The following is a 23,678-nucleotide window of genomic DNA, read 5'->3' on the forward strand; positions in this document are numbered from 1 at the left end:
TATGGGATATCGAAGGTTTACTGGTGAAACCCGATGTGTTGAGCAAACTGGTTTTTGAAATTCGAACTATGTGCAATTTCCACAATGTTGTTATTTCAAGGAAATTATCTCGATTCATCGGGGTTCACCAGTAAACCCTCGATATCGGTCCGACATCCGATATCGGATCGGATAATGTGAAAACGCACTTACACTGCTCATCTCTACTAGCGTTGTCCCAGCATTGTGCTACAGCTCATAAGAGCTCGGGGTCCGCTTTGGCAACTACGAGGTGACATTTTAGAGATAGAAAAAAAAACTTCTACACAAAGTTGTTGCCACTTTTGAGTAATTTATAAAAAGTAAGTGCAGAGGAGCAGACCTGGCAGAGGCAGTCGTTGAAGGGCAGCGTCTCGATGCCGATGGCCTCCATGCGCTGCATCTGCTCCTCGTAGAAGTACTCCAGCTCGTACATCGAGAGGTATCCGTCGCCGTCCATGTCCATACACCTGCGGGCACCACAACTTCTTACAAAGTGAACCTACTAAGCCAAAACAAAGAGGATTGAGTATTATAGAGAGTTACTGTCAAAGTAAAATGTGTAATCACAATGCATAGACTGCCATCTCACGACGCAGGCGTAAAACTTTTGAACCTCAGTTTTGACAATTTGGCCCATATTCTTAGCTTGATATGTGTTCAAATGTCAAATATTTTTATTAGCGCCATCTAGCCGAGCGTTCTCCAAAGGTGTAGGTAATGCCATCTTGGCCACCGTACCTTTTTCATTATGGTTTTGAGGTACGGTTTTTTCTTAGACTTTATCCGTCTATACAGAGTTACATATTATGTCTTTGGTCAAAATAAGTGCTTCAATTTACATGCAAATAAATAGTTTTTCAACCCAAATGCCATTAGTTATAAATAATATCTATCTCTTTCTTGCTTGCCGTCAAAAGATGTCTGTAATGGGTGTGGAGACGAAATAAGAATTTTATTACCTCCTCTTCTACCGTGGGTATCGTAGAAAATTAGAAATCAACTGTGGGATATGGGTTAAATAGTGATTTCTAAGAATGCTACTGGGATGAATCGTAAATTCATTATACGCGATTTAATTCGTTTCCATAGTTTTATTTAATGCTACTGAAACTTTAACATTCTCCCAGGGAATACAGGTGCGAGTTTGTCAAAGGGGTTTGTCCATTGTCTTTCTTGACAAGCAAGAATCACGTGCTTACAGGGCTCCCCTGAGTCAATACTTGACAGCGTCGGTGAAGCATGGCTCGCCGTCGGGCGTCAGGCGGTTCTGGCGTAGTGTAGGGCTCCGTTACCTGAACCAGTACTCGATGGCGGTGGGGTGCGTCTTGTCTTCCTCGGCGAGCAGGAACCACACGAACTCGGTGTAGGACATGCGCGGCTCGCCGTCGGGCGTCAGGCGGTTCTGGCTGCCGCGCGTCACGCAGCCCGACAGCACCCGTTCGATCATGCGACTTGACAACGCTGAAACACATTTGTGTGTCAAGTGGTATAACACATTACAAGGACTTAGGGCCGGTTGTACCAAACCGTCTGTCACCGTCAAAGCATTCGTAAAATTTTATAGTATGGGAAGTTCCATAGGCCTTTACTGCGTGACGATTATGTGTCTTTCAAATGTGGTTGATGCAACTGGCCCTAACTATAGAAACGTAAGAATATTTGGAAATGTATCTATTAGCGATTCTGTCATCGTCCAGCCGTATTCGAGTGATTTCTTTAGTATTTGAAATGCGACTCGATGTTATTACTTTTTTTAAAATAATATTATGTTATGTGACTTGGATTCCAAAGAACTCCAGGCGTTATAAATGCACACTTACCGTGGTCATTGTGCCTCGCTAAGTCGTGTTTGTCTATGAAAAGGTCGTGATCTCGGTCCAACTCCCAAAATTTGCAATAAATGACATAGAAATGCTCGTAACTGAAATCATCAATAAATCATTTTAAATATGAACAAATTAAGAAACATTTTCAAGTTTCTACGCATACCGAACATATTTACATTTGTTATATAAATTCTTACCTAAAATATTGAGTAACTTGATTAATATCTTCCTCGTCTTCTAATAAATGAATGACTTGTAGTAAATTAGATCGTTTCAATTCGGCGATTGTTATTTTTCCGGACCACGATCGATTTACGCAATAAAATATCCTAGCGATCACCTGAAAATACAAGATATTGGTAATTTACACAAAACACAGTCAATTAATCGTTACATAAGGCCTGATTCGTAACGGATTTGTCAAATTCAGAGTGCTTTTTCTTGTATAATTTCTAGCTTACTTTATATATACATTACACCATTCAAATTGCCAGATTCACAAAATTATTATGTTAGAATCATGTTTAAAAGCAATTCTCAACTAACTAGATAGATAAAATTAAAGTGATCGCTGAAAATAATTCGGCGACAAATTGCTGTCAAAAACTTGATTCCTGTTGACGAAACTTGCATTTAAATCATTTTCAACACTACCAGGCAACCAACATTATACCTTATCTGAAAGGCAATTTCTTTACGATTCCTATGAAACAATGATAATGTAGATGAGTCTCCAAATATCCACTTTACTAGGAATTCAGTCGATGCAGTGTCCGTTACTAAGCATTTAAAGCAAAGTAACCACTTTTCGATAAAAAATCTACAACAAAAACTGCTGAACGAAGCTGTTCGCAGATTTTATTTAATAATATGATCTTTCAACTTTATTCTGACAATAGCTGGATATCATCCACCACAGCTATATAGCAGCCTGCTAAAGCCAACGCTCTTCAAATCGGGTAAAAAAACTTAATTTAACGAAGTCTCATAGTATTCACCTATTAACCGGAATAGGATGGAGTGTCTAAGAAATTCATTCATTTAAATGACACCAACCATAAGCCACCAAAATATTTAAAAAAAGATAGTCCTTGATAGGACTAAAACTAAGAATGTGTCGAAAAACACTGTCGGATGTACGATGGAGGGCATACAACAAAACTTACAACATGAGCGAGGAGAAATGGAGAATGATGAATTTACTAATAAATAATAAATTTTAAATACATTTTAAACACATTATAGAAAAACATACTTTGATTCGGCCGGCTCTGGTACCGTTAAAACAGTTTTGAATTTGACAAATCCGTTACGAGTCAGGCCTTATGCAGCATAATCATAATATGGTTGGACAACCCGGCAATGATTACTATCACATGCCCTGTGGCAGAGCATATTAAGGATCTCCAATGTAAATACTGTATAACATCTACTGTAATGCACCATATGTTCTTGTGAATAAACTTTCATTCATTCATTCATTCACTAGTCCCATCCCAATAGGTAAGATACAATAGGAAGAACAAAGTTGGTAAAAGTAGCCGGCGGCGTAGGACTCACAGTATGTACGTATCTGGAGTGGAACTCCGTGGCCTCCTTGAGGAAGGAGAGGCCGGGATGCGTGTCCACGACGTCCTGCACGAGCGGCACGAAGTCCTCGGGCGCCAGCACGTTGCTCTTGCCGCGCGTCAGGATGTACACGAACCGGGACGCCAGGTCGTGGCATTGCGACGTCATCCTGGTGTACAACATTTAGATTAGTCATTTTCGATTCATAGTCCTGATTATATGAAAAGCTAACTAGTTTTAATATGTGTGAAATTGGATGAAAACCTATTATATTATTATATCCATACTTCCATACTAATATTATAAATGGGAAAGTGTGTGTGTCTGTTTGTTTGTCCGTCTTTCACGGCAAAACGGAGCGACAAATTGACGTGATATTTTAAGTGTGTAGATATATGAAGTGATGGACAGTGACATAGGCTACTTTTTGTCTCTTTCTAACGCGAGCGAAGCCGCGGGCAAGAGCTAGTATCTAGTATTATATATTATTATAGTACATTATATTAAATTAGTGGGAAATTTGAAACACGCAATAATCAATCGCATAACGCATAACGCTAATAATAGTTATTTGATTGGTGCATAATGACTTAATAACAGGCACGAGTGTTTTAATGCCAAATTGAAACAGTTGCGCACATGTTTTTAGAATATTTTCGGGTCTGTAATTTCAACTATATCAATGACTATCTCTCACCGATAAGCGGATTCCCATTTGTGTAAAAAAAATACATTGTGGTTAGAATGACAGTATACATACTCTCTCCAAAAGTTGATGAATTTGTGTCCGTCGACTGGTGCGTGCAAACTCTGCTGCGTGGTCAGGAAGAGAGGCATCTTCCAGTAGAGGGGACATTCGCAGGCCTTCACTATGTGCTTGAAGCTATCTCGCGGTACCTGTAATTAACAAAATAATCACATCATGTCGTGTCAAATTTTTGAGTTGTGCATGTCTATAGAATCCACTTCCAACATACTGTGCAAGCAGCTGGCAGTCTACTCGTATTAATTAGCACAAATAGGTATGCCATGGAGTTAGCCATAGGTAAATCTGACATTTTAAATAATAACCAGTCATTATGAAAAATTACCTATTTGTGTTGGGCATTTTTATTCAAATAATTAAATGTAATGTAAACTCTTCGTTTTGGTTTACCCAATTTGGATCCTAACAAATACCTGTCAGAACCCAATATAATATGTGTAATATGTGACAATGGTGGCCGTCATTGTATAGCGGGACAAGTGTGAAATATAATGTCCCGGTGGTTGTCTAAAATAGTCACGTATCTGTGGCAGCGCGGCGCGAGGCGCGAGCGGTCACGCGCCCCATCGGCCGGCGTCCCGTCCCTGTACCTACTTACTTCCGCCATTGTAGAAGCCCGCCAAGTGTGACATGGCTTGTATTAGGTCCATCATGTTACTACATTTTTTTGCGTTTTTTACAAAAACATAGATGATGTAGAATAGGTAAAAATATTATTTTTGCTCAAGGGGGAACCAGAAAGTGAGACATTATTATATCTTGTACCGATTAAATTTATGTAATTACAAATAATAGTCGTAATTATATAGTATTGTCGTCAAGTAAAATATAAAATGATATAAAATTTGGGTATCATTCTCAAATCTTAATGGCGTACGTGCTTTATCTAGGTGTCTGGTACCGCGTGCGTAAAGATGCACCTTTTCTGTTTTTTGTATGTATTGATTTCCTCAAGTAGGCCACCAAACAAGCGCCTGGCCTAGGAATTCAAATGCGGGACTAGATGCATACACGTCAGGTTGACTCCGGTGAAAGTCGCAGTGGAGCGTCCCCACCTGATTCCATGGATTTCGGGCCTCAGCTTCGGCGCGTAGAGATGGGTGTTTTATGGCGTATTCTTATAATTCGTATCGGTTAAGTCGGGCGGGGTCGACGGCCCGGGAACTAGGTCACGTCGACTTGACGCGCCTATTTATAGCGATGGACTAGCTTCATTGACAACATGCTCGTAATGCAGGAAGTTTCAAAACGGAATGTCCATTCAAACGAAATGGATAGCGTTAGTAATGCCGTCGTGTTTTCACTTAGATTATTGTCAAGTATTGATCGAGTACAGTCAGCAGCAGAAGTTGCGTAGCGGGCAAGTTGTTCAAAATGAACTTGACACGATCTTATTTTTAAGACAATAAGAGCGTGTTAGGATCATTGTGAACACCTTGCCCGCTACGCAACTTCTGCTGCTGACTGTACCTAAGTTATCTCCCAACCGCAGATTTAATAGCGCAGAAATCAATGTTTGTATTGTATAAGCCTATAAGGGGTACAATTCTGGCTGCGGCGGGATAATCTCAACTACCTACCTAATCTATTTTCTATTTTTACAATTATTAGTATTATCACAGAATATATAATAGTACAAGTATTATTACATACGTTTGTTGCTTGGTTTTAAAAAAATGGGTAGGTATGTCGAATATTCTATGGTGTTGAGATCTACCAATGCTTTTATGGTGCTGTGCTGGTGATTATTTGGACCGAAACTATGCAAAGACTTCATTTGCAGTGTAGGGTTTTGTAAGTGCGTTTTCACATTATCCGATCCGATATCGGATGTCGGACCGATGTCCGGTATAAACGAAGTAAAATGTTAGACCTAATATAATTGTGTATTTATCCAGAGCAAAATATAACTGAAATAAAATATAATAAATACCTAGTTACATAGGTATGACTAAGTAAAGTACCCGGTAATAACCTTAGTGTACAGCGTGGTGAGCCGAATCCAGAATATTGGTAGCATTTTTGGGCTGTCATATGAACTGCTTGTTGGGGGATAGTCTCACCACACTATCTACCTAACGTTCATACGGCATCGGCAGGGCAAAGCGCACGCTGGCTGCAAAACACGAGGCGCGGTCTCGCCTGGCCTCAATACCGGCAATAACAATATCGCCTAACTTGCCCAACCCGTGACCCTTCCGCGATTACTTTTCTACCGCTCCCAATACGGAGCTACAGTCGGCATAGAATATATCGTGACAGCGAATACGCCAAATATATCGCAAATCGTAATGTACATCTTTGTTATCATAAAAAGGAAGGTGTGTTCCAATACACAGGGTGGAAAGATAAGTAGAGCCCTGGCGGGCGACTACCTTAATTCCTTATCCTCGCTCTCTTTACTTAAAGAAGACATTCTTTTATGTTTAAAAAGAAACAAATTGCATCAGCATCAGCCAGTCCAACTTATCTTTCCACCCTGTATTTAGAGCTTTGGTTGTCACAATACATTTGGGACTGAATGTACCTAACTAAAGTATTTTCTTTTTGCGACACTTTTTGATTAAGAACTGAACGAAAAACAATGGTCACCTCACCATTCACTCAGTGACCATTTGATGTTGCTTTATTATGCAGTGACGTGGTTCATGCGATTGTTTTTGTTCGAACTTAACAGTAGCACAGCATGGAAATGGGTATAGTAAGTTTCCTTATAAGATAGACATATGCCATCACGGACTTTTTTGTAGACTTGTGAAAGACAGACCGTTTTATCACAGTTTTTTATATCTCATAATCTTAAGCAGTTAAAGCAGCGTTTTCGATTAAAGCTCTTGGAAATAGCGTTATTTTTATCGACTTGGTTAGTAAAACTATAATATATATCTTCTTATATACCAACAGATTATTCACCTAAACTTGGCAAGAGACAGTAGACAAACAAAACCAGAATTTTAACAGCATGTCACTGTCGGCATGTCAAAGCAAAAGCGTACGAGTAGTTCAGCTTTGCGCTGCGCCGCGATTGACCTACATGTGATGAATGGGAAAGGGCCGCGACGGTGAAGTGCTCGGACAAGCACCCTCGGACACCGCCTCTGTCGCGGGTCTCTAGCGGTAACTACTGTTTTCACTAAGTTTAAGGCCACAATGGGCTCAGGGGTCTGAGATATTTTATTAGTTTTTAATTGTTATTTTTAGTAAGAATTAACAAAAGAAGTAATCGGTAATTTCGACCACAAATTTAATTTTATATTTAATTAAGTATTTACTAGCAAAAAATTTAAGTAAAGATTTTTTCACCACACCAACTTGTAAAGGCTTTCTTTGCTATTCGAAAACAGATAGCAAAATTGCATTTTATCCACAAGGGGGCAAAGTAATTTGATACAAATTTTGACTCGATGTCTTAATCTGGCTGCTAGATTTTACCTATAAATGATGATTTTGAATCATAAATATTGAATAAATTGATGGATTTCATTTATTTTGATGCTTTATCTAAATATATAAAAGAAGAAGCTGACTGACTGACTGACTGACTGACTGACATATCAACGCACAGCCGAAACCGCTGGTCCTAGAGATTTCAAATTTGGCACGTAGGTTCCTTATATAGTGTAGAGGAGCACTAAGAAAGGATTTTCCAAAATTCACCTCCTAAGGGGGTCAAATGGGGGTTCAAAGTTTGTATGGGGAAACAAGATTAGTTTCACTATTTTATTCGAAACTTCACAGGAAGATTCCTTAAGACATATGACTGAATACGTGTTTCAGGTTTTTTGAAAATTTAACCCCTAAAAGGGTGAAAAGGAGGTGATAAAGTCAAAAAGTCAATATGGGTATCGTTTTTATGGTTTATCGGGTCGCTGATCACGATAAATACAACGTTTTTAAAATCTAACGAGGCGGAAGTTAAATACCTTCTCCCCTATTGTGGTGTCTAAATATATAAAAGAAGAAGCTGACTGACTGATTGACTGACATATCAACGCACAGCCGAAACCGCTGGTCCTAAAGATTTCAAATTTGGCACGTAGGTTTCTTATATAGTGTAGAGGAGCACTAAGAAAGGATTTTCCAAAATCACCTACTAAGGGGGTCAAATGGGAGTTCAAAGTTTGTATGGGGAAACAAGATTAGTTTGACTATTTTATTCAAAACTTCACAGGAAGATTCCTTAAGGTGGCTCGCCTAGGTTACCCGAAGCTCAGGCTGCGTTAGATGGCGTTAATCTGCAAATTACCGGTCTTACTTTTTTTGTGGAGTCGTACAGGCATTTATATACTTTCAATTATGCTTCGCGAACATTTAATGTTAAAATTGACGTATTAGAACATACATTCAACTTCTCATTGTAACGTTAATCCCCTTAATGTAGATAAATTTACTATTTTACACTATTTTTAAGTACCACTCACACATACAAACAGTGTTTTTGTATTCCTTCTACTTAGTCGATAATTTCACGCGGCGACAGCTTGTTTAAATAGCCTTGCGGTAAATACGTGTTATCGCATGATTTGCATGGATGTACTGGGTTCAAATCCAGGACTTTTCTCTTTTTTTTTTATATACTACGTCGGTGGCAAACAAGCATACGGTCCGCCTGATGGAAAGCGGTCACCGTAACCTATGGACGCCTGCAACTCAAAGAGTGTCGCATGCGCGTTGCCGCCCCATTAGAAACTTGTACACTCCCCTTCGCTGTGTGTGCACAGCAAAAAGGAGTGTACAAGTTCAAAGGAGGGTTTGGGTTGCCGAAGACTCAAAGGACAATAGACGGAACAAATTAGTTCCGTAAGTCCTCCCGTCGTCAGCACCCCGCACCCTCGTTGAGCTCTGGCAGCCTTACTCACCGGCAGGAACACAACACTATGAGACACTATTTTTTGTTTTATTATTATACATAAATGTATATGTACTCGTACAGTAGTTACTGAGCGTTTTCCACAAAAAAGATTAAAAACCTATTCTCTTACATGGTAATAATTTTTGGGTTCGTCGAACACAGAATTTCTAACATAATTATCCTAATCTGATATTTTAAAAAATTCCAAAAAGTATAGATAAATTTTATAAGTATAGAAAAGTACGATTCGAATGATTTTTTTCTAATTGTTTATTTTCGATGGAGCAAGGGTATTCAAATCGCTTTTGAAATCTTAAATTAGTAAATGAAAATGCAATAGTTAACTGAGTATCGCAGTGCTTTAAAAACTCAAGTGGACTTTTTTTTATCTAAGGAGTAATTTCGAGAATATATTATATTCAAAGTCGTGTTTTATATCTCAACTTAATAAATAGAAAATCAAAATGACAATAAAAAAATCAATATGTCCTCTAAGATAAAATTGATACCTACGGCTCCCCATTCTTGTCAATAAAAAATACGAAATTTATATCCAAAAAAAATACAAAAAGTTTATAGAATCCCAGGATTCGAACGCAGTTTCACGGCGTGACAGGCGACTGTTCACCAACGACGCCATTACATAACACGCTGTTACCGACGAAATTAGACTATACGTATATAATTATTTAAATATAAATAATAATGTCAAATCCATACTAAAATTACAAATAAGAAAGGGTGTGTGTCTGTTTGTTTGTCCGTCTTTCACGGCAAAACCGGAGCGACGAATTGACGTGATTATTTAAGGGGATTTAGTTGAAGGGATGGAGAGTGACATAGGCTACCTTTTGTCTCTTTCTTACGCGAGCGAAGCCGCGGTCAAAACCTAGTTTATTATAAATGGGAAAAGCTGATTACTCTATAATCTGAAGTGGAAGAATTCGTTGTTTCACCAAAGATAATGTGTGTTTGTTTGTTTGTTTGTCCGTCTTTCACGGCCAAACGGAGCGACGGATTTACATGTTTTTTAAGTGGAGATCGTTGAAGGGATGGAGAGTGACCTATGCTACTTTTGTCTCTTTCTAACGCAAGCGAAGCCACGGGCAAAAGCTAGTACAGCACGGGTAGCATGGTCGCGCGATAGACGATAAAATATCAGGCCGTCCCTGTCGCACTATTAGTAAGTGCGATTATAGGGACGGCCAGATGTTTTATCATTTATCGCGCGACCATAATTGCCTGCCTGGACCAGATTATATTGATGATAATTATTATTTGTAACCATTTAGTTAATATTGTCTTCAGTTACCGCGATAGTTACTCATGAAATAAAAACTATGAAAACGGATTAAATCGTGTATAATGAATTTACAATTCATCCCGACGTTTCGAACACTACAGCGTTCGTGGTCTCTGAGCTCAACGGGTGACTGAGGAAAAATTACAATGTGCAAAAGCTACCCACATACCTACATACATATTCTTATAGATAACTATTTAGTTGTTGAAGAAAAACATTCACACAACAATAACATAGGTCAACTAGCTCAGTAAATGTAAGGAAGTCAGCACATTACTAATACTATGCCCACACTATGACCTATGTACCTGACCTGACGTGTAATATTTTATTTTATCAACAAAGGCAGCATAATAAAGATTGTATTGTATTTTTGTATGAAAATAAAAAATAGGAAAGAAATATAGTAAGAGTCTTTTTTAATAGAATATATCTATTAAAAAATATTAAAAAAACTTAATAAATCCAAAAAAAGTTCAAATGATTAAAAAAGACTCCGGAATGGAGCTCGAGATCTCCTGCTTCATAGTCAATGCGTTTGACCGAGACGCCATTTCGATTTACACTAGCAGTGTCGAAATACTCGATATGTATCTTTATTGACAAAATGCGTCATTATTTCTGAGTCTGCTTGAGTTAAGTAAACCAATATCTTTTTTCACCTCCTAGCATGATAATTTGACAGGGGCAAGGACAGGGACAGGGACAGGGACAGGATAGGGTTAGAGATAGGGATAGGGATAGGGATGGGGATGGGTATGGGGATGGGGATAGGGATAGGGATAGGGATAGGAATAGGGATAGGGATAGGGATAGGGATAGGGATAGGGATAGGGATAGGGATAGGGAAGGGACAGGGATAGGGAAAGGATAGGGATAGGGAAGGGATAGGGAGAGGCAGAGGCAGAGGCAGAGGGATAGGGATAGGGATAGGGATAGGGAAGGGACAGGGATAGGGAAAGGATAGGGATAGGGAAGGGATAGGGACAGGGATAGGGATAGGGATAGGGATAGGGATAGGGATAGGGATAGGGAGAGGCAGAGGCAGAGGCAGAGGGATAGGGATAGGGATAGGGATAGGGATAGGGATAGGGATAGGGATAGGGATAGGGAGAGGCAGAGGGATAGGGATAGGGATAGGTATAGATAAGGATAGGGATAGGAATAGGGGATGGGGACGGGGATAGGGATAGGGGAGGGGCGAGTACAGGGATGGGACGGGACGGGGACGGGGACAACGATAGAGATAGGGACGGGGATAAGAATAGGGATTGGGGTCGGAATAATCGGTCGGCAATCGATATCTAGGCAGTGTAAAATGCAGGTGGCTCAGTGGGAAGGGATTAGTAAGTAGGAATCGGTGAGTATCCTGCATCCGTAATAACTTTTACATTCAATGTGCTGTAAGAAGATCGTTGTTTGCTTGCCTTTTATATGTTTACGTTTGCAATAAGTATAAGCAAAATGGAAAAAATTGTAAGCGATAATACAAGGAAGTACTTTTTACCTTACCGACCATAGCGTCGAGATACTGGCTATGTGGATTGTATGAAGTTTCCCCAGTATAAATATTTATATAGGTAAAATACACACTTATTCGTACCTACTACCTACGCTGTGGTCGCTGTGTAACAATTCTACAATCCTTGCAAGAATTTCTTTTAAAACAATAGTAATATGTGTCCAAATGCTACTCTCGCTACGCTCGCGGTTCAATATTGGAATCTTTCGCTTACTCGGGTATCAATATTGGCACGTGCGGTTAAACAACTACTTTGCCCGCCCCCTTGTAAAACAAATAACTATTAAACATGCGTGTTAAACCTATGGGAAGGGTCATACTTTTATAGTATGGATGGTTAATTGGTTATCTCTCATGTGCACAAAAATCTAAAGCTATTTTAGGCTACATTATTACAGGCGGGAAACATTTTTCCAGTAGTTGATACTCAAAAATAAGAAAAACGGAATTGGTACGTAATGTACCTGAGTCAGTAACATTTGTTATAACACAACCGAGCTATCTAACACAAAATAATACGAAAGTCAAGTCACTATTGGAATTATTGGAAAGACGTGTCCGCAAGTGACGTTTTTACTTTTTAACCGCCGCCTCAAATCTCTCAAAGAAGGTGGTTCTCTATTCGTCGGTTTTTTTTAATGTTTGTTCCTCGATATCTCCATCGTTACTGGACCGACTTTGAAAAATTTTTTTTTGATTGAATGTATATTTTAAAGGAACAGCATGCATTTACGTACGGAACAGTGACATTTGGTGCAGTGGAACTGCAGATGATGGTCAGAACGGAACTCCTCAAATCTGAACGGCACACTTATAGTGACTTTGGTATTTTTATAAGAACAGCATGCATTTAAGTTCAGACAGTAACATTTATTTAGTTATATTTGTTAAGCATATTGACTTTTCAAGTCAAATTTTGTCAAGCTTCGATTTCTTATAATCGGATTCATGAGGAATTGAGGAAACTCCTCAAACCTTAACGGTATACGTAATATTGATTTTTGTTGCCATCAAATAATTAAAGCATTAAAAGCAGTTTAAAAAATACCTACACATTTCTACATAATCCAACATTCGCAGTAGCTTTCACCAGAACCCCAAAGGCGGCGGTTTTTTTTCTTAAAAATTATACTAAATCTATTTGACCCGGATATGACCTAGGTTCGTCAAGAAATCAGATTTCATAGCCATAGAAAAAGGGCTCAAGGCTTGCTAATTGGTAACTTTGCAATACACTTTATAACCTAAATAGATCTATGATTTTTCAGAAACTGTTTGAACGCTAAACCTAGTGTACTTTAATAGACAGTGGAGTGTGCAGGTATTGGTTGAACTAATTGGAAATGTATTTCTTTAGGACCATTAGGTACCTTAAAATTTGCAAACAAATTTTAACTAATGCAGGCACACTGGCCTAAAAACAAACTCGAGGTTAAACCTATCGATAGAAATCTCGTGTTCGCAATTTTATTCCGGTGACTTCAGTGATGGGGTTCGTTGTTGCTTTTGGGTTGGGTAAGTAGGTAGCCAATATGTACGCTAAGTATTAGGAATACCAAATAGTGCAACAATGTAGAATCTACACATAATATAAATTAAAATTATAGAAAATACGCTTTATCAACATTAACGAGTAGGTTAGGGCCTAGTGTAGACTGACATGATCGATCGTATATAATGATTAGTTTGCCACAGAGGGAAAGGGCACGGACCGGACAGTCTTGGCGCCTATACACAAGTAGGTGAGTATTAGTAGTAGGTAGGTATATACCTAGTTGATCCCATTCACTTTTGGGACCGTGGAGGCAAGTCGTGCTAACTAGGCAGATACAGTGCAATAGAGTAAAAATTGTACACATGCATCGTATTGCATATCAGTAGATGAATAGATTTGATTAGTCGAAGGTTTCATCAGACATTTAGGCCAAACTAAATAATCAGTCGTATTTAGGTACGCGTTTGTCCCATAGGTAATAGCAGTTTGCGTGAGAAAAGTCTCACGACCTTCGTCGCCGTCATTGACAACTGTATGTAACAAAAGATTCCGTAATTCCATATTATTCATTTCCTGGATTCTACTTTAAGCTGCCGAGAAGTTAGTATTGTCGTGTTTAAACACCCAGAAATGTATAAATAATGTCATTCTTTGCGTCTCTATGAATAAATCCCTTTATAATGCGTCGATGCAATTTTGTAGCTCGCTGTAAGTACATGTGTTGCACACAAACTTCCATACAAGGTTATGATCGATCAGTGATCAGTCAGATGGCTGTATCTACAGATAGACTTCCTGGACATATTGTTTTAGTACTAATCTGTAAGTAATTATCTAAGTCCTCTTTTGTATCATGAGGTAAAAATAAAAACTTAGAGGCGATTTAAGATACGAGAGGATGAGTTGAAACAAGCAAAAGAATGATATAATGAATCGGTAGTTTATATTAAATATCAAAAAGGATTATTATTTAGAAATCGTCACGCGAACTCGCATGCGATTGTTGAGGTTTGAACAACTCGCACCGTGCATACGGGCCCTATAAGAGATCGGGTTAGGTAGTAGTTGGTATCGGGTGGAGGTGCATGTGAATGGCTGGTGCATTGAATGCGGAGTGGGTGCAGCTCCCTCGCGGCGGCGGCGGTGCTGGCCCGCGGCCAGAGCCTGCGCGGAGCAGCCTGCGCTTGCCGCACCGCTCGCAACAAGGTCACCTTGTCCCTGGGCCTGCTATCACGACGGATGTCACCGATAACGAATCAAGTTTTTGTAACTTCTGAAGACATTTACCTATCCTATATGTAAATGAAATAAATTTTTGCACATGATGACACAGGGATCCCTAGGTGGCAACTTTCCTATACAAAGCGGGAGAACACTGAGATGGTATATAAACATAGCGCTATGAAAACAGTGTTATAGGAATTCCTATTTATAACGTAGAACAAAGCATATTTTTTTCAAATTTTATCTCTTCAATTTTTAGGGCATACTACGAGTATGTCATAGGGCATTCTAAGGTACATTATTACGAAGAGATACAAATTGTATTAAATTGTACCGTACAAAATGAAACTATCGTCTGTTTTTTGTGTTCCCAAGTAAAAAATTATCATCCACAAATACATATTTTAATTTATTAGGTTGCTCGTTCATAAGTCGGCTAAACTTTTACAAAGCCCAAGATCTTCTCTAAGTATTATAACTGCACATTTGAAAAGTAGAACAACTTTTTCACTTTTAGTCTACCAAGGTCGGAGTTTAATCGTAAATACTTAATCTTGTTAAAGATACATCATGTTATCGTTTATCGTTTTCAAGAATACTGAGAATAATCATGTGTAATATCTGTTAAACATACGAAGTGCTTACGCGATTTTGTAAGACGTTTAGAAATAATTTTGTGTAATATTGATATATTTTTGCTGATCATAATATCGTAAGAGTAGGCATGAAATAGCATATTGGCACGCCATAGACGCCTCCCGGGAATTCCACTGAAGGGAGAGGAATCCAATAAATCTGCAGTCTAGACGGATGCTTCAAGTTCCATTTTCTAAGCCAATCAGGTCCGCTTATATTCATTTGTTCTGGCAGGCGCTACACAACTGAAGCTGTAAAATGGATATTGAAATATAACGGGGGAACTGCGACTACTAAAATATAAAGTACAACTTTGACTGCCTAAAACTATCAACGGTAATTTTACTGACAATTGATTGCCTTCACACTGTAGATTAGTTATCTACTTAGGTTTTATTTCATCTGGCTCTCATCCAAAAATAAAGATTTCGTATACTTTAAAATACGATTTTTATATGAGATGGCAGAAATAGTTATAATTACCCCGCCGAGGGGGAATTCTAACTATTGATAATAAGTTTCGTTACGGTGAACTTACACTGGTAAACCGGATATCATGTGATTTGTCAAAACGTAAAGAACCTAACTTAAACACTCATTTTTATGTAGGTCTGTCGGTTTATGTAAAAAAACACTTACAAGATGTCAGCGGGGTAATTAAAACTGGTCTATATACTAAGTAGTGATGGGAATCGTGCCTATTAGAAATCTGTCGATACTGTGTCTATAGGTGCATACCGTGTACCCGCGCACACCTTATTCTCTGTCCATAATCAGACCAGTAAGGGACTAAATGCTTAAAATAATCGATAATACACAATGACGTTCAATAAAATATACTTTTAGCCCTTTCCAGAGCCAGAGTCACTAAATGAGGTATTAATATCGATACAAAACCTCGAATCGAGCACATCACTAGTGTTGTTGATTTTCATATAAAATATGGCGGGGCAATTAAAACTACCAAACAGTCGAAATTAGGCTCCATCGCAATTTAAGGGGGGCAATTTAAACTATCGCTTAAATACCTACTATTAAAACATGAAAAATCAGAAGATTGATGGACATACAAACATAAAAAAGTTTATAATTATGCAACTAACTGTAGAAAAAAATGTTAAATTACATTAAAACCATATTTTTTATGGAATGTTTGAGAGACTGTCTCTCACGCGCATACTACCAATTTCGTCGAAAACTTCACGGTCGTGTAGATCAGAGGTCATTAATTAGGACTATCAACACCATCTACGATGAAATGATGAAAGAGCTTATACGCTATCTGGACATATATGGAACTACAGTAAATGATGTAAAATATGGAAGATATTTCGGTTAGTTACAATTGTCCCGTAGTTACTATTACCCCGACTGACCTTACCTACTTATTAAATATTTGAGGAGTGTCGTTTCAAAAAGACTTATCAATTGGAGTGCAAACGTGCGTTATTTACAAAGGGCCTATTTTAGATATTAAGCTATCTTTTAAGTTTTATGATTAGTCTTAGTTTCTAAATTTTGAAAATTTGTACATGTAAATGAATGATTTTTTGCTGTTACTTCATTAAATTCAATAAACAGAATCGACCTTTTTCTTGCGTGTATACTCCACTCCACACGCAAGTCGATTCTGTTTATAACTATTATAAGTACATTTATACATTACATGCCTAAGTAGGTACCTATCCAATGTGACCATGTTGAGGTAATATTTACTAATGTAAATACGCCAATATACAGAAGTCACGACATTACGTTTGTTAATCGTGAGATCATAATTACCTAATGTCCCGCCTTACATCCTTATCATTTATTTTTAATGTTAGAATCTGGGATATCTAGTAAATATCTATTTTTTCCCCTTACTAGCTCGGAAACACGTGTTTTGTCCTTTAATACCAGCGGGTAAAAACGCATTTTATCCACTAGTGGATAAAGTAATTTGACCTTGAATAGAGGCAAATTTTCTGCTTTAAATTGATAAAAGTAGGTTAATCTAGTGATGAAGATGTTTTACTACCTGTGGAACCACTGAAAGCAGTGATAAACGCGTTTTTTGCGTTGTACTTTCCTCGCTATAGTGAGGGGAAAAGTTTTGTGTTACACTCGAGTGCAAATGTATTTTACTTCTCGTGTGTTGAAAAACTTGCAAGCTCAGGATTCTATTGTCGAACCACTCGCTTCGCTCGTGGTTCAACTATAGAGTCCTTTCGCTTGCTCGTTTTTCAATTCCACACTCGGCGTTAAAATACAACTTTGCACTCTTGTATAACAAATAACTATAAATCATTTATGCGCTTCGTGTAATGGTAGTTTAAAGCGTTTTTGGGAAACAACAATGAATTTTTAAGATTATGAAATTAAAAATAAAATAATAAATTAAGAAAGAACAAATCCGTTTCTTTGTATGGATGCAATACTTACCGATTTCCGATATCCCTGGTTGTATAACCCAAAGTGGACAGTGGAATGTAATATTTTACCTGGCTATTAGGAAATGTGGCGAAGGCGGACTGCACTTTGTGTATGGCGTGATCCTGCTGGTGCGCGGGCGGCGGCCGGCCCTTGGGGAAGTGGAAGCGCGGGATGACGCGCGCGGGCGCGCCGCTGGCCGCCGCGGCCGCGCGCACCGACCGCTGCAGCGTCGTGTGCGCCGGCGCCGACGACACCTTGGGGGGCGTCGACGCTGCATAACTCTGGAAAAACATACAGACATTGTTAGCTTACCCACTCATACATGGAACTTCGGAAGTGCCAAAAACGGTGGGTACAGCGGGGCAAATCTCGACTGGGAAGCAAATGTAACTAGTTCATTTTTTCATGTTTTACAATGGTTGCATTATTAAATAGAGTGTCCACCGGCTATATATGGTAGGCGTGTTCAGTGGATACATGTAGAACTCAACATTATAGTGTAATAATGGAAAAAATGGATTAGTTACAATTGCCCCCCCCCCCCCACACTTAAAAATTCTTACGTAAAAGTTAATTTAGCCATTCAATTAAGCGTATAATAGATACAAATTGGCCTAAAAATAAAACTAAATTGAATCTAAAAACCTAATTCTTACTTAGATGCAAACATTATCAATTGGAGTTATAATTAAAAATGTTATCTGCAAAAAAGAAAACTATTCTTAAGACATACCTACCACGCCTATCAATCATAATAAATAAATATTTACATTCGTTCTATTATAAGGTAATATTGAAAACAAATCATGTACTTATAGAGTCAAATTAAGCAAAATTGGTATCAGCGATTTTCTCAGGCGGAGCTATCAAAATCGTTGCCAATTTCTTTTGGTCAGTTTACCTATTTGGTTTTATTTGGTAATTAGGGAAACATTGTCGCATTGGGCGGCAGTGTGATAATTATTCATAATTATAATCATATATCAAATCTTGACGACAGTGTCGGTGAATAAAAATACTCCCTCTGGTTTAAATGTCAAAACCATCAGGACAAAGATAGCGCATACAATTCTGAGTTTCCCAACAGCATGATCATACATTTTCGTACAAACTTGTAATTGGCAACGGAAAAGCGCCCTAACTAGCACTTTACTACGAGTTATTCGAACCTCGCCTTTGCGCCTGTTGCTATGCTATTTTGTTCTTCATAAAATGTCAACCTCGTGGCATTTCAGGAGATGACGTGGTTTCGCAAGGTAAATTTGATTCATTAGGTAGGTAAATTGATTTCGCTAAAGAGCGTTTGAAATTGCACTTTGCACTAGTTACATTACAGGCTTTCGGCTGAACCAAGCTAGCCCAACATTCGCATAAACTCAAAAAGTAGGTACTGCATGGGGAAATTAGATTGTTAGTGAATTTTAACCTAGAACTACAGTAACGCTGTCCGATTCGTTCAGGGTTTTTATTTGTAAATTGGACATTCTATATCAGTAATATCAGTATTCAAACAACCAATTTAGCAAGGATCCTAAGTGCGTTTTCACATTATCCAATCGGATATCAGATGTATTTAGGACCGATATCCCATACATTACAGGCGCCATCTTGGATTTTTTTAATTGAAATCCTTCCGACATCCGATACCGGATCAGATAATGTAATAAACGGACTAAATGGCTCACCAGCCGGAGCCGCAGAACATGACAGTACAAAAATATACCTATGTACCTTATTGTTTTGTTAGTAAATAGGTTATATTCGCGCATTTTTTGAACGGAAACATAAGGTGATGGGTTGTTCGCATAATGACCTTTTCGTGTAAAGCCTAGTATTCTTGAAGCGCAGTTCGTACCTAACCAATAAAGGCAGGCAGTCGTACGCGTGGACAAGTTGCGGCTGACCGTCTGTAATTGCATTTCGATCGGACCTAGGCCTCTAGCTTAAGCTTGCAATCGTTGATGCTCCGTATCGTTTCGTACTTTTCTCTCTCTATCGCTCTTCTATTGGCACGACAGAGCCAGTTGCGTATCGTTTGCCACGGAGAGTCAACGATTGCAGGTTTGGCTAGAGGGCCTGTCCGTAATTCGCACGTAGGTAGGTACATCAAGTCAGCGTATTGGCAACGGTGTTCATTTCGTTTCTGGACTCTCCTTGGCCCACAAATTTAGGCTTGTACGTCACAACGAGCGCTCTATTTCTGAAACGGCCACGTGCTCCTCGTTAGTTGATAACTTTTAATCACGGTTCAACGAACTATTATACCTAAGTAGGTAAAATAATTACGCCAAGCAAATAATCGAGAGGATGCGTCAATTGTTTTGGTAATGAGTAGGTTTGTTTATTTATATTACTATATTTATATACATATGGCGATCGATCAGGCCTAGTGAATTGAATAGTGATCCTGCCTGGGTCAAATACCAGTAAGGACATTTATTTATTTGTGAGACGAACTTAGATGTTTATTTGTTTCTGGGTCATGCTCATGTTTGTTTTATATATGTTACTGTAAAATCCCGAAGTACGACAAAACCTAGGTTTTACAGATGCCGATTGGAAATGGTATAAACATTTGCAAGAGCTTGTTTTACACAAAAGTGTTGCGATTTTTCGCAAAAATGTGACTGTTATGAGAATTTTATTTTACGTCGTGCTGTATAAACTGTCGTGTCCTAAAATATGCTACAACAAATAAGTATACATATATCAATATGTATCGTGTACTACAACCATTATTTTTAGATAAATTGGTAATGATTATCTAAACTCTGAATCGTCTCCTCGTATCTAACATGCAGTGTGGGCGATTGTCTGTCAAGCCGAAAGGTTTAAGTATTATAAATCTTTATTATATTGTTTATTTCTTCTCTCTGGTCTAGAGTTCTCACTGGATACTACTGGTAAAAAACGGAAATGCTTTGTGGAGCTGACTGACTGTACGTATGTCATGTATTTAATATTAATTATTCGTCTGGCAATGTCCCGTTCCGGGAATGTCAATTAGAATTTTATGTAATTGTTAGCAATATCCTGTGTGATTATGTTTTCTGATGTGATACAATACAATACACCTATAGGTGTGACCGCGATTTATCTTGTGTGGTTTTCGGTCAATGCCACTTCATAGTCACGCAGGGGTCACGGAGACGTAGTAAAAGTTTTATGTTCCGGTTAATTAGCGTAGCTACGATGTAGCTTGCTTACTTTGAAAACATTTTTCTTAATCACGTCAAAAATATCTGCCAAGACGGGGATAGTCCGCGTTTCGATCAATTGATTCATGCAATGTGCTCATCAATAATAGTTTGGGCTCGTGGTAGGTAAACACGATTCGCGATGGATTCCCGTGTTCTATATTTATATAGAGCGGGATAGAGGAGCAGGAGGCGGCGCATGCGTCGACTTCGCCTTACCACGTGGTATAAATAGTCGTCGTACACCGCACCACACCAAATTGGGAAACGGGAATGGCCGACGGACATTGCGCCCGCTGCCGATGCCGGCTTTGCTTTAACGGCCGCGGCCGACGAAACGCCCACTGCTTGATGACAATGCATATTTCATAGGTACTCCTACTTAGACCACATAATTTATGCGATAATAAAAAAAAGTGTAGCGAAATAGTGTTGATACATTTTTTAACCCTTCTTTTTTTTACTGCCTGCTATGGATATTTAATCAATCAATCAAAATATTCTTTATTCAAATAGGCTTACAATAAGCACTTTTAAATGTACAATAATTATCATCTTATTCTAAATATCAGAGTAATTTATTGGTGCAATGAACAATATTGTTTTAAAACTACAATGAATTAATAAAATACTGTCAATCTTAATAATACTGATTTCACAATAATTGTATAAAAAATACTAGTATTGATACTTGTAAAATAAATTCTAAATGTCATAATAATCCATACTAATATTATAAATGGGAAAGTGTGTGTGTCTGTTTGTTTGTTTGTCAGTCTTTCAGTCACGGCAAAACGGAGCGACGAATAGACATGATTTTTTTAGTGGAGATAGTTGAAGGGATGGAGAGTGACATAGGCTACTTTTTGTCTCTTTCTAACGCGAGCGAAGCCGCGGGCAAAAGCTAGTAATGATATAAAAATACATTGAATTATCAATATAAACATAATAAATAATACCTAATTATGTAATTAATTGTTTTCAGCAATACTTGTATCCCACGGTATTTCATCATTCATGTAGTCTTGTGTGTCTACTTGTCTAGTAGGTTTTGGAGATGATATTTATGCATGGACGACATGCGTCTATTATAATTAGGGAAGTTTTTTTAAATATGTTTTTAAAGTGATGAACTCTTAGTACGTCCTTTTATATGTATGAAAGTAAATCGTAGGTAAATACATTTCATTTTACGATACATAATAAGTAATTTTTTTTTAAATATGTAGGTATAACTAGCCAACAAATACCTTCCCAACTTCTTAATAAGATGCAATAACTTGCCGAGTGCCCCCGGTGATGTTGGCGTCATCGTCATCGACTGACGTAAATAGGTAGCTAAGTAAATACCCATTCAACTTTAAGTACTTATACTCAAGGCCTGTACAAAATAAAGTGAATTCGTCACCCAGAGTATTGAAGAATACATTTGTTTTAACTGTTGTGTAAGCAAATGTTTCTCATTTGTTCTTTACACGAATTCTCTAGTTTATTATAGTCATACTTGTTATGGAGAATTTTTGACCAAAAGCTGCACTTTTAGATGGAAGCAAGCCGCTTTGCATGGTGATAGTAGACATCATAGTAAACGATTTTTTCCGAGGATATCGAAATTTCATCCCTTAGGAAGCCGAGCGCAGCGAGGTGTTTTATGAAAATGAAAATAATTCTATCTTTTTATCATATGGTCCGATTTTGACAAATCGTATCTCAAATGAAATATATTGATTAGTGCAACTTAAAAAAAATTAAAAAAAATATTGTTCAGAAAAAGTAACAAAAAAATTGAAAAATGTAAATTTACGTATCGCATTAAACAACTTCAAAGAATGAATGACAAAATGTACAATATCGATATACGAATTTTTTTATATCAAAGACAGATAAATTCATAATTGAAAACTAAAAACCGCATCGAAATCGGATCAGTAGTTTTTAAGGACAAGTTGCCAAAGTTGGAAAAGTTTAGTTTATATGATCACTTTGCAATTCCTTTGCCAGAAAGTCAGAAATAATCTATTTTTCTTAGACATAAAAGTACACAGTGACAGTACACATCAAAATAAAAGTTTTTTTCTCGAGGATATCATAATTTAAGCCCTTAGAAGGACGAGCGTAGTGAGGACTATTAAAAACTGTTAAAAAAAATTATATTATTTTTGTGCTTTGTCCGATTTTGACAAAAAATGTGTCAATTGAAAGGTATTGTTTAATGTAATCGAAAAAAAAATAAAAAAAAAATTGCTAAAAAAGTGTAAGAAAAAATTAAAAAAACTTGAATTTTCGTATCACGCTGAATAACTGCTAAGAACGACAGATAAGATGTACAATGTCGATATATGAGTTTTTAAAGTCAAAGACAAATAAATTCATAATTATAAACTGAAAACCGAATCGAAATCGGATCAGTAGTTTTTAAGATACAAGTTGCCAAAGTTGGCTTAGTTTGTTTATATGGTCGCTTTTAAATTATTCAGCCAAAAAGTCAGAAATAATATATTTTTCTTACAGCTAAGAGTATGCATTGATAGAAGACATCATAATAAATGATTTTCGCTGAGGATATAAAAATTTCACCCCTTAGGAATCCGAGCGTAGCGTGGTCTGCAACGAAAAACAACAAAAAAACAAGTTTTTTTTTGGGTGGTCTGATTTTTACAAAACGTGTGCAGTTGAAAGAAATTAATTTATGTAACATAAAAAAAAAACTTATTTTTTTGTTGTTTTTCGTTGCAGACCTCGCTACGCTCGGATTCCTAAGGGGTGAAATTTTTATATCCTCAGCGAAAATCATTTATTATGATATCTTCTATCAATGCATACTCTTAGCTGTAAGAAAAATATATTATTTC

General features: G+C 37.7%; 1 protein-coding gene across 2 annotated transcripts in view; it reads right to left on the bottom strand.

The window, feature by feature from the left end:
• The window catches only part of LOC125240634 (serine/threonine-protein phosphatase 2A regulatory subunit B'' subunit delta-like), a 94,127-nt gene that overhangs the window by 15,204 nt on the left and 55,245 nt on the right, over positions 1–23,678 (bottom strand). For both annotated transcript variants that reach the window (XM_048148626.1, XM_048148627.1), the window contains exons 2-8: positions 17,698–17,910; positions 4,177–4,313; positions 3,408–3,585; positions 2,045–2,187; positions 1,842–1,942; positions 1,314–1,482; positions 362–488 (exon numbers count right to left, since the gene is read on the bottom strand). In XM_048148626.1, coding sequence (XP_048004583.1) covers positions 362–488; positions 1,314–1,482; positions 1,842–1,942; positions 2,045–2,187; positions 3,408–3,585; positions 4,177–4,313; positions 17,698–17,910 — 1,068 coding nt within the window. The remainder of the gene's footprint in view (positions 1–361; positions 489–1,313; positions 1,483–1,841; positions 1,943–2,044; positions 2,188–3,407; positions 3,586–4,176; positions 4,314–17,697; positions 17,911–23,678) is intronic.

Source organism: Leguminivora glycinivorella, chromosome Z (genome assembly GCF_023078275.1).
Source record: "Leguminivora glycinivorella isolate SPB_JAAS2020 chromosome Z, LegGlyc_1.1, whole genome shotgun sequence".
Classification (NCBI taxonomy): Eukaryota; Metazoa; Arthropoda; class Insecta; order Lepidoptera; family Tortricidae; genus Leguminivora; species Leguminivora glycinivorella.